The sequence below is a fragment of the Chiloscyllium plagiosum genome, chromosome 2 (genome assembly GCF_004010195.1).
Source record: "Chiloscyllium plagiosum isolate BGI_BamShark_2017 chromosome 2, ASM401019v2, whole genome shotgun sequence".
Lineage (NCBI taxonomy): Eukaryota > Metazoa > Chordata > Chondrichthyes > Orectolobiformes > Hemiscylliidae > Chiloscyllium > Chiloscyllium plagiosum.
Genome location: NC_057711.1, coordinates 54,255,475 through 54,270,253, shown reverse-complemented (window position 1 = coordinate 54,270,253; position 14,779 = coordinate 54,255,475). Strand labels below are relative to the sequence as shown.

At 39.8% G+C, this 14,779-nt stretch overlaps 1 protein-coding gene and 1 long non-coding RNA gene across 3 annotated transcripts in view; both read right to left on the bottom strand.

Annotated features, from left to right (window-relative positions):
* Nucleotides 1-957, bottom strand: part of LOC122556242 (repulsive guidance molecule B-like) — a 6,508-nt gene extending 5,551 nt beyond the window's left edge. The window contains exon 1 of the mRNA XM_043702863.1: nt 852-957. Coding sequence (XP_043558798.1) covers nt 852-957 — 106 coding nt within the window. The remainder of the gene's footprint in view (nt 1-851) is intronic.
* Nucleotides 958-1,454: 497 nt separating this feature from the next.
* The window catches only part of LOC122559821, a 166,312-nt gene continuing 152,987 nt past the window's right edge, over nt 1,455-14,779 (bottom strand). Inside the window, exons 4-5 of one of the 2 annotated variants that reach the window (XR_006314560.1) lie at nt 9,618-9,655; nt 1,455-4,859 (exon numbers count right to left, since the gene is read on the bottom strand). This is a non-coding gene — a long non-coding RNA (uncharacterized LOC122559821). Of the gene's footprint in view, nt 4,860-8,700; nt 9,058-9,617; nt 9,656-14,779 lie in introns of those variants that run through there. The other variant, XR_006314561.1, reaches the window with a different exon arrangement.

The following is a 14,779-nucleotide window of genomic DNA, read 5'->3' as shown; positions in this document are numbered from 1 at the left end:
AAAGAGGGAGGGAGAATGGGGGATGAGTGAGGGAGGTTGTTCAGACTCCACTACAACACAACAGGTATCGGGGCTGCGTTGTCACAATTCAACGTGTCAAATAAAATCAAAGATCGGCTGAATAAATGCCTTGGAGTAAAATCTGGACGGGGGATTTGTTTTCAGCTATAGGGTTGTCTTACTTTCTAAATATTCATTAAATTTATAGAACGCTGTCAACAGTAGTGTTGAACCATCAGTGGGCTCAGGGTCAACAATGCTTACTGTGCGGTCAGGCGCACTGAATAAAGCCCCATCCCACTACCGAATGAACAGAGGTCTTGGCAGATCCTCCTACTCCGAGTTGTTTCTCGGTCTTCGCTATACGGTTGTAAGTTAGTTAAACTTGCATTGCTATTATATGGACGTTAATTTGGTTGCAAAGTACTTCAGGCGTGTTGAATGAGGAACCCAGACGTGAGGAGCAGTCAGTCTGTATCAGCTATAGAGGGCGCAGGGAGACTGTCATGGAGCGCGTTCACGAACATCAATTCTCTTCAATAATTAAAGCCACGGTTCGGTGAAAAAGTTACCCTGGTCCCTTAAAATCGTTCATTTAATAGAAATGTGACATTTCTTAAATAGTCTTTATTTTCTAAAATACACGTGGATTATTACATTGCTATGTGACCAACTGGTGCATAATGATATGTAATTAACAGGGAACTGGGAAATGTCGACAGTGGCACGTATGAGTCATCTCAAAAACAAATTACAGTATGTTTATTTTCATCGTAACTTCTTGAAATAATCAATTTCTTGCTTTATGAAATCCGTCAAGTTGTGGTGAAGGGAACGTATTCATCCCAAACCTCGATCAATACCATTCCTAAACTCATAGCTGGGATACACCCTTGGGTCAAACTCTCCGCAGATCTCTTCGACAGATGAATATCTGACCTCTAGCAACGTCTTCATCATCAGCTAGACAGCTACAGGTTTTTTTTTTAAATTGCAAAGCATTCAATTTGCATCCAGAATTTCACAACGTAATTCATTTGTGCAACGAATGCACGATTTCAATAACAGAAATGTTGCTTTTTAAAACAAACATCGTCATTGATCGCTAATACCTTATCACAGTGCTTCCAGTTAAGGTGAGGAACTATAAGCTGGCAGATTGACTTTTTACAATCACTGCATGATGAGAGTCAACTGGAAGCCTCATTTATTTTCCAAGGTAGCATACATTAGTACTGCTAGGTCCAGAACTAGAAGACAGGTTTAGGGTGAGAGGGGAAAGATATAAAAGAGACCTAATGGGCAACTTTTTCACACAGGGGGTAGTACGTGTATGGAATGAGTGGCCAGAGGAAGTGGTGGAGGCTGGTACAATTACAACATTAGGAAGGGTTTGGACGGATACGGGCCAGGTGCTGGTAGGTGGGACTAAGATTGGGTTGGGATATCTGGTCGGCATGTACAGGTTGGACCACTGGGTCTGTTTCCGTGCTGTACATCTCTATGACTCTCTCTCTCTGTGCGCGTGTGAACTCCATCTCTACCTATCGCATGGCATACCACCTTTACCTAGCCACCATCAGTTCTGAAGATAGGTTATTGAACCTGAAAAAGTGATAGCTCTGCATTCTTGACAGATGTTGCCCGAACTGAATTTCTCCAGCAATTCTGTTTTTTTTGTTTCAATCTGGTTTGAAGTGTGATGCCCTTGCGTACACAGAAATTTGTATGTTAATACACAGGGCCTTAGAGAGACAGAGAGAGAGAGATAACTTAGAACTAAGGAAGAGTCACCCAACCCAAAATGTTAACTCTGATTTCTCTTCACAATGCTGCCAGACCTGATGAGCTTTTCCAGCAACTTTTATTTTCGTTTCCGATTTACAGCATCCATGGTTCGTTTGGTTTTCTTAATACATGGGTGTAAATTTTATAATTTCCAAAAGGGATATCAGTGATTCAAAGTATATTCAGCTCACTTTTAGGTTATATTTAGCATAGGCTGGATAGAGACAACATCTTTTCAATAATATGTCATTAGAATTGTATATCTAAATGACTGGGCATGATTGTTAATTTTCCTTGACAATTTTATCAATTTTAATTCTGGTGACTGAATTGCTCTCACAACCACATTGGAATTGTCCACTCTAATTTGATAGATTTGTTACATCTTTGAGTGAAAGCTTTCATTCCATTGGCCCTACCTGAATATAAAAGCAAGTTACTGAATCAGAAAGGTGATCAATACTAATTATGGCCTATGTTTTCTTTTTTAAAATGCCCCCTTTTGTTCGGATTCCACTTCCCCAATTGACAGCAGGAAGTTAAACCTGCTGTAATCACAAACAATGAAAATATCCCATTCTTCTGTCATCCCTCATGGCCCACTGAAAATTACATACACACAAGATAGAAGTAGGAGCCTCCTCCAATGAAACAGTTTTCATTTGACTTCAATAAACTTGAGTTTTGTTGAAAATCACATTTCCAAGCAAGTCTCAGAGTCATGAGAGCACTAGAATTCAATCCTTATGCATATATCAATTATTATAGTGTTGTATCTGGAAAGAATCAATGACACTTAAGCAGTCAATTACAGCGGGGTTATTGTAGGAATCTTTCTTTGTGAATCATACCTACTCGACTTTTGGCTCACACTATGTGTTTAACTAGACAGAAATTTAAAAATTTGTATTGCTTGAGGTTATTACAACCAACTTAATTCCCCAAATCACCTCTTGGGTGAAGCAACCATATAAAAATAATTGAACAGATTTAATAATTCAGTATTTTGTTCTTTAATGAAAATTAAAAATCTGTTAGATATTATATTATCCAGAATATTCTAATACCATGAGTGAAATATCAGCTGTCAGCAGTGTAATATGAAAGAGATATGTGCTATTGGGCATTCCTGTGGAAATTCTTGGAACCATTAAAGGACTGGAACATTTGAAGCACTCAAACATTGAAATGTGTTTTTTTTCCATTAAAATTCGACAACCTCTCCCTTCCAAAATTAAATGCACTTTGAAACTGTCTCAATGACCAAGATTTCAGATGAAAGCAGGTTAGAAATAGAGCTCTGAGAACAATGGCTGAGGAAGGGGGAAATGGGGGAAAAGAGTGTGGGACTTCATGATCTTTGTAACTTCCTAACAAAATCTTGGTATGAGTGGAAACTAAAAGTCCTAGGGGTTTTCTTTGTTTTAAATAAAAAATGATATTGCCATATTTAAGGCAATTGTGCATTATTATCTGAACATGTTTCAACTGTGCTGATATAGCAATATACATCACCTGTGTGAAGAATCTGAATTTGGCCAGTTTATTAGGTGAGAAAACGAAGTAGTTCCAATGAAAGGAAAAACTAAAGGTATCAGAAAAGCAAAACTATGTTTTCTGCTGGGGCTAAGGAGTTGCAATAAGAGATTTGTTAGAAAATTGGTGTGTACTTTCTCCCTTCCAACTTAAGATGGATAAAGATTTAAATGTAAAACAGTTCAAATGGGTAGAGGATGATGTATTGAAAAAACAGAGGAAAATAGTCTAGCCACTTCCTTCCCACTTCAGAACACACTAAATTCTGTTTGATAAAATAACCTTCCTTAAAACTACTGTTATATACAAAAGAATCTCTTTCCAAGCTTGTGTGCTTTATTCCTCCATTGGGAGAAACTCAAGAGTTATAATGGAAGCATTGGCTTATGTAGATAGGAGGGAAGAACACAGTTTTTGAAGGGTTTGGGACTAGGAGGCATGGATACCAGAATATTAGGGTGAGAGACTGTTTAATGTTGAGATGAGTTTAAGGTTTGGATAGCTACCTGAAGAGAGATGAATGGGTGGGGTTGCAAGGTGCACTGAGTTAAGGAGTGCTTGCAGGAGAACCCTGAGGAATTCAGTGTGGTCTCAGCATTGGGAAATTCCCATGCCATTCACATTTTCCACCTTTCCGAGGCCCTGGGCCCTCTTGATGCACAGTCTCCAGGCTGAAGGGTCACACATCGGCTTCCATCCACTGTGCTTGACTGGTCATGGTGTCCTCTTCCTTCCATCATTGGGAAAATCATAACAGTCCTACAGAACCCGCAACCAGGGAGAAATCTTCCCAGGTCTATTCCATTCTAATGGTTTTTACAGCTTCAAAATTCCATGTCCAGTTCCGCTATTTGAATAAAAATGTCTTCCTTCAACAGATTTGTCTCCTCTAATTTGCTGGAGAACCCGAAAGTTAAAAGAGCCACGGAAAGAGATTCTCTATTTATTCATTCATTTATGCATTCTCTATTTATCACTCTAATAATGCTACAGTTTAGAAAACTCTGCCCATAAGATGCTTTCTAAAGCATCAATTTAAAATTATAAAGATTTGTAAAAACCAAAAATAATGCTCACTTCATCGGTGACCTTGCAGTTTTATATTGATTGAAAACAGGGGTTTAAGCAATGATCTTAGACTCTGTTATTGGGTAGAAGCTGGGGCTTAAGCAGTAGTCTTAGACATTGATTTTGTGTAGGAGCTGAAGTTTGTACAGTGGTCTGAGACTCTGATATTAGATAAAACGTAACTGCTCCCTCAGTACAGAGAGATGGTCTTTTGCCCTGAGGTTCACCAGACCTCAGTACAAGTTGAGAAGGACAATCTTCACGGTAACTGCAGCTGGTGTGTGAATCGAAGCCATCACTTTGCTTGCACACCAGCCATCCAGGCAGCTGAGCTAAGCACCTTCACTCATAGAAACTGGAGTTTCAACAATGATTTTAAATTCTGATACTGGTTTGAAGCTGGAGTTTGAATAGTGGTCTTGGTTTCTGGATTCTATTCTTTTTAAACACTGACAAAATCTTCACAGCTGTTGGCAAATGGGAAAATTTCATTCTATAGTGAATATTTCTATTTTCTGTGTCAAAGTACTGAATACATTAGAGTACCCTTTCTGCAAGAACTTGCATGCTGAAACATGCAGTTTGTGCTACTCCGCATTTTGCATATACAGCTTTTCATTTCAGAGGAAACAGCACCCATCACTGCAAAACAAAATCCACAAAGGAAACAAAATCCACACTGTGAGAAATGAATTAGACCGTAGTCTTCTATCAGCAAGTAAAATCCAAGCTGATTTGATGGTTGGGTAATGTAAGATTTGGGTTCAGATCAGATTAAATAAAGGGCATATGCACTGGTTCTTTTAAAGTTGATGCATGTCACACTTCTGACTTTTCTCTGTGAACTTTTAGCATGCATTGTATCAGTGGAAATGCACATCAGCAATTTTTAAGAACTAACCCATTTAGAGTAGATAGTTCGGATAGTGAAGGTGGTGTATGGTAGGCATGCCTATAATCTATAGTACACTGATTATAGGAGTTGGGAGTTCATGTTGAATCTGTACAGGTTATTGGCTAGGCTGCTGTTGGAATACTGCATGCAATTCTGATCTACCTGCTATAGGAAGGATGTTGTAAAACTTGAAAGAGTTCAGAAAAGATTTACAAGGATGTTGCCAGGGTTGGAGGGTTTGAGCTATAGAGACCAGTTGAATAGACTGGGGCTATTTTCCCTTGAGTGTCAGAGGCTGAGGGGTGACCTTTTAGTGGCTTATAAAATCATGAGGGGCATGGATAGGATAAATTGACAAGATCTTTTCCCCGGGATGGGGCGGGGGGGGGGGGGGGGGGGAAGAGCCCAAAACTAGATAGCATAGGTTTAGGGTGAGGGGGGAAAGATTTAAAAGGGACCTAAGGGGTAACATTTCATGTAGAGAGTGGTGCATATATAGAAGGAGCTGCCAGAGGATGTGGTGGAGGCTGGTACAATTACATTTACAAAGCATCTGGATGGGTATATGAAGGAGGAGAATTGAGAGGGATATGGGCCAAATGGGACTAGATTTATTTAGGATATCTGGTTGGAATGCAGGAGTTGGATCAAAGGTTCTATTTTCATGCTGCATATCTCTATGACTCTGCTTTCCAAAGTCTTTTGTATTTTTGCAGATATCGTTTGAAAATTATCACACAATCCACTAACAATTTTATTCTGCATTTAACCTATTAAGAACTGTATGAATAATCAATTAAGTGACATTTCACATATTGCTATTGCCCAGATACCACATGATCATGTACATTACAGATGGTTTTACATCAATAGATCTAGGAACAGTTAGGAACTGCAGTAATGGAAGAAAAGGAATAATAACCGGTTTCAAGATGAATGGGAGAGGATGTGAAACAGCTTTACTAACTACTCTTTCAGACAGAAAGCACAGTATAGCACTGAGGTAGGCTAAAGTGGATTGCAAAAACATTAACAAAAATACTGAGCAGTTTGACAAGAGGTTAATTAAAATTGCTCATTCTGACCAAATGCTTTTATTTTGCAAAGAGGTTGAATGTGACATCCAGACAACAGTCCCACTGAAATATGAAAAATGTCAATGAGGACCTTCAAAGCTCGAAACTTAGCTGAGTAATCCAGGGAATTATAGATTTAGAGAACTGACATCACTATTTTCTCTTTAACATAAACTACTGATTATATTTTTGAGAAAAGTCTATGCTATATATTTCATATTATTTTTATGAAGACATAACTGCAATGAAAATTTTTAATTTGCATATCTATGTGCAGAGTTTAGTTCCAAAATTAGGTGTGATGGACTTGGCAACTCCCTTTTAAATAGATGTACAGCTAATACTCCATTGGCCACTCCTCAGCTCATTGGCCCAAGATCGCTTTGTAACCTTTCCTCACTGTCTAAATTTTGGTGTCTTCCACAAAATTACTAACCAAGCTTCCTATGTGCTCATTTACAAAAATGACAAACTACAGTGGACCCAGCACCAATCCCTGTGGAACAATGCGAGTTACATGCTTCCAGTCCGAAAAACAACCCTCCACTAACACAGAGTGTCCTTCCATCCAGCCAATTTTACATCCAGTTGACCAGCCCTCCCTGAATCCCACGTGATCTAACTATGGTAACCAGACTACCATGTGGAACCTTGTCAAAGGCCTTACTAAAGTCCCTGTAGACAATGTCTACTACTCTGCCCCTACCTATTTTCTTGGTCACATCCTCAAAAAGCTCAATCAAGTTGTGAGATGTGATTTCTCATGAACAAAGCCATGCTGACTATCTCTAATCAGTCCTTGCTTCTCCAAATGCATGCCAGTCTCAGAATCCTGTCCAATAACCTATCCACCACCAATGTCAGACTCACTGGTCTATAGTTACCAGGATTGTCTTGCAGCCTTTCTTAAAAAAAAGTACATTTGCCACCTTCCAGTCCTCTGGCATCTTACCCATGGCTGTAGATGATACAAGTATCTGTTAGAGGCCCACAATTTATTTCCTAGCTTCCCAGAATATCTTAGGGCACACTTGATCAGGCCCTGGAGATTTATCTACCTTTATGCTTTTTAAGACCGCCAGCACCTATAATCCTTGTAGATGATAGTGGTCACACGCGGTCTTGTGTCAACAGGTCTAATTTCCAACTTACCTTGTTCTTCAAAGATATCATATAATCCATCTTTTTATATGGTGGTGTATCTGAGCCCAGAACTAATTTTTGTTGGATTCAGTCTAGTCTGGGTTGACTCAATGTAATTTTCCAAATGTACGTATTCAGAAAATTGCACCAATGCAATATTATTTTCAAGGTCTCCTTGATATATACGTCCTATTCAACTTCATGAGAGCCAAGATAGCTCAAGCTATAGTTTCATTATTCTTAAAGTTTTTACTTGTTTTTTTTGTTGAAAGGGACTTGCTATTTCCCCACTACCCATTGCATTGTTCTATCCAATATAGTCAGTTCATTTATTTCTCACTCAGTTCATTTATTTCTCACTAATATAAAGCACATCAATACCCCTGGCCCAAGATAACAACTTCCTTGACAAATTATTTCTAAACAAATTATTTTTAACTCGGCCTTCGCGAAAGTTTGCATAATGTGGTGTGGCTCTCTTTCCCCCTATTTTAACAGGCATCCCTTCATTCTGATCAAAAAGTAGGGATGATACCTGGATTGGTCTGCTATTTAGTGCTCACATTTTCAATTATATTACCATTTATCAGGACAAGTCACAAGAATATCAATTCAAGGGAAAAGTAACGGTGGTACTGTTATTCCTGCTACACCAACTCTGTTCATCTGATATCCAGTCTTACATTAATTGCATTTTTCTTTAATTAAACATTTAAAGAAACAAAGCCATCATCTGTTTTCCTCATCACAAACTCCATCATCTTGCTATCAGTTCAAACCACCTCCTCAGTCACTATCTCAGGGTGAACTAATCTATTTAAATGTAATAATTTTGAGCATGAGCAGAGTTTTCAATCCTGTGTCCATTCCAACACAGAGCACCTATTTCCACTTTATTTTTTGGCTCAGCATTTTCCAGCCTCCCACTTTTGCTCACCCTCTCCTCGAAATGTGAAATTATACAGTGCCTTTAACATCAAATATCATGCAAGGCTATTCAGAGAGTCAGACACAAAAATGTATGGCAAGCCATAGGAAGAGGTGTTTAGGCAGTGAATCCTTAGAACTGGACCTAGAAAGCTGAAAGCTTCTGTGTCAATGAAGGAATTTACACACATGCACAATGATTTTAAATTAGAGGCATTATAGATCCAATAGAATAGGGATTGTAATCGAGAATCCCTATGGGGAGAATGCAGGTAAATGAAGTTGAAATGCCCATCAGCCATGATTGAATGGCGGAGTGGACTCGATGGGCCGAATGGCCTTACTTCCACTCCTATGTCTTATGGTGAAGGTCTTGATCCAATAAAAGATACAGCAGCAGATATTTATGTAAACTGACAATTACAAACATAAAAGATGGGAGACTGACCAGGAAAGCAGTGGATTCTGCTATTCATAATAGAATCACTCGGAGTTTTAGCAACAGATGATCTGCAGTGCAGAGGTGGAGGCAGTTGGTGTTACAAAGGTGAAAAAAAAAAGTGGCTGTTGTGAGGGAGAGGATACTGGATTGAACTGCTCACATTTCTTTACCTCTCCACCTTTCTGAAAGGGAGAGAAAATGAGACAAAATATCTTGCTGGATATGGCAGTTAACTAAATAATTAATTTTAAACTGGTTGCTATAATGCACAATTTCTTATAGGCATGCCAACAAAATAGATGGAATCATTTCATCTCAATGGCATTGTTCTAAATCAACACCCATGTATGAGAGATAAATTATCGTATAAATAATTAATTTTTTTCAAGTGACTAATATATCAACTTCTGTACATATACATAATTTTGCATAAACTTGTATGTGGATCATCTCTACAACAAAATTAAGTTTCATGAGTTACAATTGACAAAGTTACAAATCTGCACTCAGTGCTCTGAGTGTATCTACACAATGACAGACAAATGTATTGATTTTACAAAAGGCAAAATAATATTTACATGTAGGGATAGCAACAGATACAGTTAAAATGCTATAGCCCAAGTTAACAAAGGTAGATATGTCAGTGTCTCTCCATACTTCACACAAAAACAAAGCAAAACAAAATAGTGATGAATTGCCACACAGGGAACAAAGAGCAAATGGGAGAAAAAAAGAAACTTACCAGAAAATGCTTCTCAGCTCCGCAGTGCTTTTAATCATCTGAAACATAACACAGGAGACATTCATTTCACTCAGAGATAAAAAGCACTTCCTTTGACAGAATGATGGTTCACACATCACTACACAACGAAGCTCATCTGTAATACAAATTAGCTATTTCTTCTTCGGGACTGGTTCCAAATAAAGGATGCTCTTCAACCAATAGTGTAATTCCTTACTAATCTACAAAAAGTCCATTTTTCTCTTTAGCAGACCTCAGTAAATTTACAATGCTAATTTGATTCACTATTTAGCAGTGCTAACAAATTAAAATCTGTTAAACGAAGGTTTTCAGCATTTCCATTCTTTGTGACTTACAGAGCATGAATCTATCAGTTTGCAGTCAAGTTAGGGATGCTTGTTCTTGACTACTAGGTGTCGTTCGCTTCAACAAATCACACAAAGACTTCTTTCAGCCTAGCGTCAAACAGTTCCCAGTGTATTCCTACACTTATGATCAGTTCACTTGTTAAAGGCAGCATATCAGATGTCTTCACACAGGCTTAGCTCCAGCCAACATGGGCAATTTGTAATACTACCATAGGATCAGAGAGCACACTATAAAAAAAGACATTCTCATCCAGATTTTCGAAACAATACACTAGAGTACATGCAAACAGGTCAGTTATCCAACATGGATCTTCTTATTTTACAAGATATAAAACAAATGGCTTGCCTTTATTTCCCTTCTAAAGGCACTAACTTCTGCTGAGGTACATTTATACAGCAATAGTTACCTTCTGTTACCTTTTCCAAATGAGAAAACAAATGTCAGCAGATTATTAACCGGAGGAAAATTGCAACCATGCCCCATTTAGTCATGTCAATTGTTGCATATTTATCAGCATAAGTCAGGAGTTGATAATTATACCTTCCAACACCAGACCAAAGATATTCTTAGGACCCCTCCTACTATTCCATCTGGAGATGAAATCTCACAACCAAGGGCTACAAGCTATTTGTATGGCTGGCAACTCTCTGGTTCCAGCATCACTACTGGGAGCAGTGGCCATTGCTGGAACTGCATCTAGCCCATAATAATTGCAGATAGCAGCTGCTAGATAGGTGGCAAGGTAGGGGTAAAGAGAGTCATCGAGGCATACAACATGGAAACAGACCCTTCAGTCTAGACATCCCAATCTGACACTGTCCCATTTGCCAGCACTTGACCCATGTCCCGCTAAACCCTTCCTATTCATATACCCATTCAGATGCCTTTTAAATGTTGTAATTGTACCAGCCTCCACCATTTCTCTGGCGCTCATTCCATACATGCAACACTGTCTGGGTGAAAATGTTACTGCATATATCTTTTAAAAAATCTTTTCCCTCACATCTGAAACCTATACCCTTCAGCTTTGGACTTACCTATCCTATGAAAAAGACCTTAGCTATTCACTCGATCCATGTCCCTCACGATTTTACAAACCTCTATAAGGTCACCCCTTAGCCTCTGATGTTCTGGGAAAAAAGCTCCAGCCGATTCAGCCTATCCCTATAGCTCAAACATTCCAACCCCAGTAACATCCTTGTAAATCTTCTCTTCATTCTCTCAGGTTTGATAACATTCTTCTTATAGAATAGTGACCAGAATTGTACATAGTATTTTAAAAGTGGCCCCACCAATGTCCTGTGCAGCTGCAATATGACATCCCAACTCCTATACTCAATGCTATGACCAATGAGGGCATGCGTGCCAAATGCCTTCTTCACCCCCCTTTCCACCTGCAACTCCATTTTCAAGGAACTATCGACCTGCAAGTGTAGGTCTCTTTGTTCGGCAACCCAGGACCCTACCGTTGAGAGTATAAGCCTTGCCCTAGTTTGCCTTACTTAAATGCATCCCATTTTATCTAAACTGTACCTGCCACTCCTTAGCCCATTGGCCCATCTGATCAAGGTCCTGCTGTAAGCTTAGATAATCTTCTTCACTGACCGACTCCAACTTGAATGTTCATAGTTCTGATGAACAATCAAACATTAACACCGATTGTCTCTCCACAGATGCTGCTATAACTGCCAAGTTTCCCCAGAATTTTCTGTGTACGTTTCAGATTTCCAGCATCCACAGTATTTAATACATGGAATAGGTGGGTTAGCCTATTCTTTCCCTGATGTGGAGGAGCTGGTGTTGGACAGGGGTGAACAAAACTAAAAATCGCACAGGTTATAGTCCAACAGGTTTATTTGGAAACACTAGCTTTCGGAGCGCTACTCCTTCATCAGGTAGCTCTAGACACCCTATTTTTTCCTTCCTCACGTGCTGTCCACACCTGCAATTGATTCCCACTCACTGGGTCCTCACTGGGATGGCTATCTGATGAAGGAGCAGTGCTCCAAAAGCTAGTGCTTCCAAATAAACCTGTTGGACTATAACCTGGAGTTGTGTGATTTTTAACTTTATTCTTTCCCTCGAAGAGAAAGCAGTAGTACTAGCAGAGACCCATTGGAGTTGTCCCATTGAGCAAGGTCAGCTTCACTGAAAGCCGTTTGGGGTTGGGGAGCGGTTAGGGACAATATTCCAAGGGTACATAGTTCTTTCCTGCAAATAAATTGTAGGAGTCTGTTCTGAGAAGTGGGAGACTCTAGTGGGAATATAATGGTTGGGGTGTATTGCCGTGGTCAGACTGGCAGGACCCAGTGAGGGTCCTGCCAGTCAATTGCAGGTTTGGACAGCACATGAGGAAGGAAAAAATAGGATGTTTAGAACTTATGAGAACGCTAGTCAAACATAGAACCCTGCAAACCCCTCTCCCTCCCACCTTTTCATTATCATTCTTTTTACTGGCGTGCATTATTCCTACCTGTTCTCCTCAATTTCTCTGCAATGCTCAGTCATTGCTTTCCTTATCTCCATAGCACACCAACTAACAGCAGTGACAGGCACATTTATACTCGTGACATCACACCAGCATATCTGAACTTAGTGACCATCTCTCTACTATTAGACTATTAATCTCATCCTTCATGCATAATCCACCACTTTCGCCAGCTTAGCATTATAAAGACTGAAATATTTTTTCCATTCCCACCTGATGGATTCCCAACCCCTCCCTCATCACTCTCAGACCAAACCAGATCTTGTTCAATTTTCGTTTCCTGTTTCTTCGAGAGTTTAGAAATTTTTCATCCGTTTTCCCATTTTTGACATTAACGTCGTCCATCTCTGCCTCTAACATAACGCCTCTGTTAAAATCTCAACACAGATAGCAGAACAAGTAACACGGTTCTGCTGAGAAAATCTGGAGAACTTGGTTCCAAATTCAAAGCTATGTGCAAATTAGCATAATGTCAGAAGGATTGTTGATGTTGAATACCTGGTTGAAAGAGCAATCCTCTAGGCATGGCCTTTGATTTATGGTGCACTGGCACCACTTCTGAGGGAAGAGGTCACTGTTCCCCGTAGGGCAGGGGGTATCCACATAAATTGGCTTGGGGAATGTGGACTGGTTAGTTAAATAGTTATAGAGCTTTAAACTAAAACATATTTGGGAGGGGTGGTGTGGTCAGGGGGGGGTCAGGTGAAGGGAAATGTATAAATCTAAAGAGAAAAGTTAAGCCCACAGGGTAATCTGTCTTTTGGGTGACAGGAAAAGGCAAATATTTTAATGGTAAAAGTGTTGTGAGTAAAGTCAGATTAGGGAAAGAATAGTAAGCTCTTTATAATTAATACACTAAGACCATAACATGTAGGAGTAGAGGTAGGCCATTCTGCCCATCAAACTTACTCTATCATTAAATAGGATCACAGCTGATCTAATAATCCTCAACTCCACTTTTCTTGCCTTTTCTTCATAGCTCTTGATTACTATTCAGTTTAAAAACCTTCCTGTCTATCTCAGCCACTACAACCCTCTGAAGTAAAGAATTCAACAGAAACTATCCTCAGAGAAAACAATTCCTCCTCATCTTGGTCTTAAATGGGCAACCCTTTAACCTGAGATTGTGCGGTCTGATACTGGACTTTCCCCACAAGGGGGAAACAAACTGTCAAAATCCCCACAGTTAAGTGTCTTCAATCTCATATTTATACCAGGCCTCTTCTCATTGTTTTAAAAAGACCTCTCTGTTTTTATACTTCATTCCCATTGAAATAAAGGCAAACATTCCAATGTCTTTCCCATTACTTGCTGAACTTCAATGCTGAGGAATCTGTGATTTATGCACAAGGACCGCCAAATCCCTCAGTACTCAGTTTTCTTCCATCTTTTCCTGTTTAAATAATACTCAGCTCTTCTATTCTTCCTGCCAAAGTGCACAACCTTGCATTTTTCCAAATTAAAGCCAATCTGCCAAGTTTTGTCCACTCGCTTAATTTGTTTAATCCCTCTGCAGAACCTTAGAGTGAGCGCGAGAGAGAGTGAGAGATTGAGAGAGAGACAGAGTGTGCGAGTAAGACAGCGCGCGAGAGATAGGCCACAAATGGCAAGGAAAAGGCTGGAGCTGAAAAATGTGTTGCTGGACAAGCGCAGCAAGTCAGGCAGCATCAAAGGAGGAGAATCGACGTTTCAGGCATAAGACCTTCTTCATTCCTGAAGAAGGTCTTATGCCTGAAACGTCGATTCTCCTCCTTTGATGCTGCCTGAACTGCTGCACTTTTCCAGCAACACATTTTTCAGCTCTGATCACCAGCATCTGCAGTCCTCACTTTCTCCTAGGAAAAGGCTGGAAACTATTTTGAGGATTTCAGGCAGCATTCCTCTTCCTGGCCTAAAAATATTTTGATTAAAAAGTTATTGATAGTAATTCCAATCTCTATTTCCTTTCAGCTTTCCTCAGCCAATGCAAAAATAGCTGGCAAATGTTAAATTTAAATCAGACTCCCAATTGAAGCCCCCCACTGGGGACCTGATTTACAAAGGCGAAAGTGGGAACTGCAGATGCGGGAGATTAGAGTCAAGATTAGAGTGGTGCTGGAAAAGCACAGCAGGTCAGGCAGCATCCGTTGAACATCAAAATCGACGTTTCGAGCAAAAGCCCTAATCAGGAGTGAGGCTGGGAGCTTTGGGAGTGAAGAGGTAAATGGGAGGGGCTTGGGTCTGGGAGGGACGTGGAGCTGGGGGAGGAGTGGGGGGGAAGGTAGCTGACAGTGCAATAGGTGGATGGAGGTTGGGGTAAAGGTGA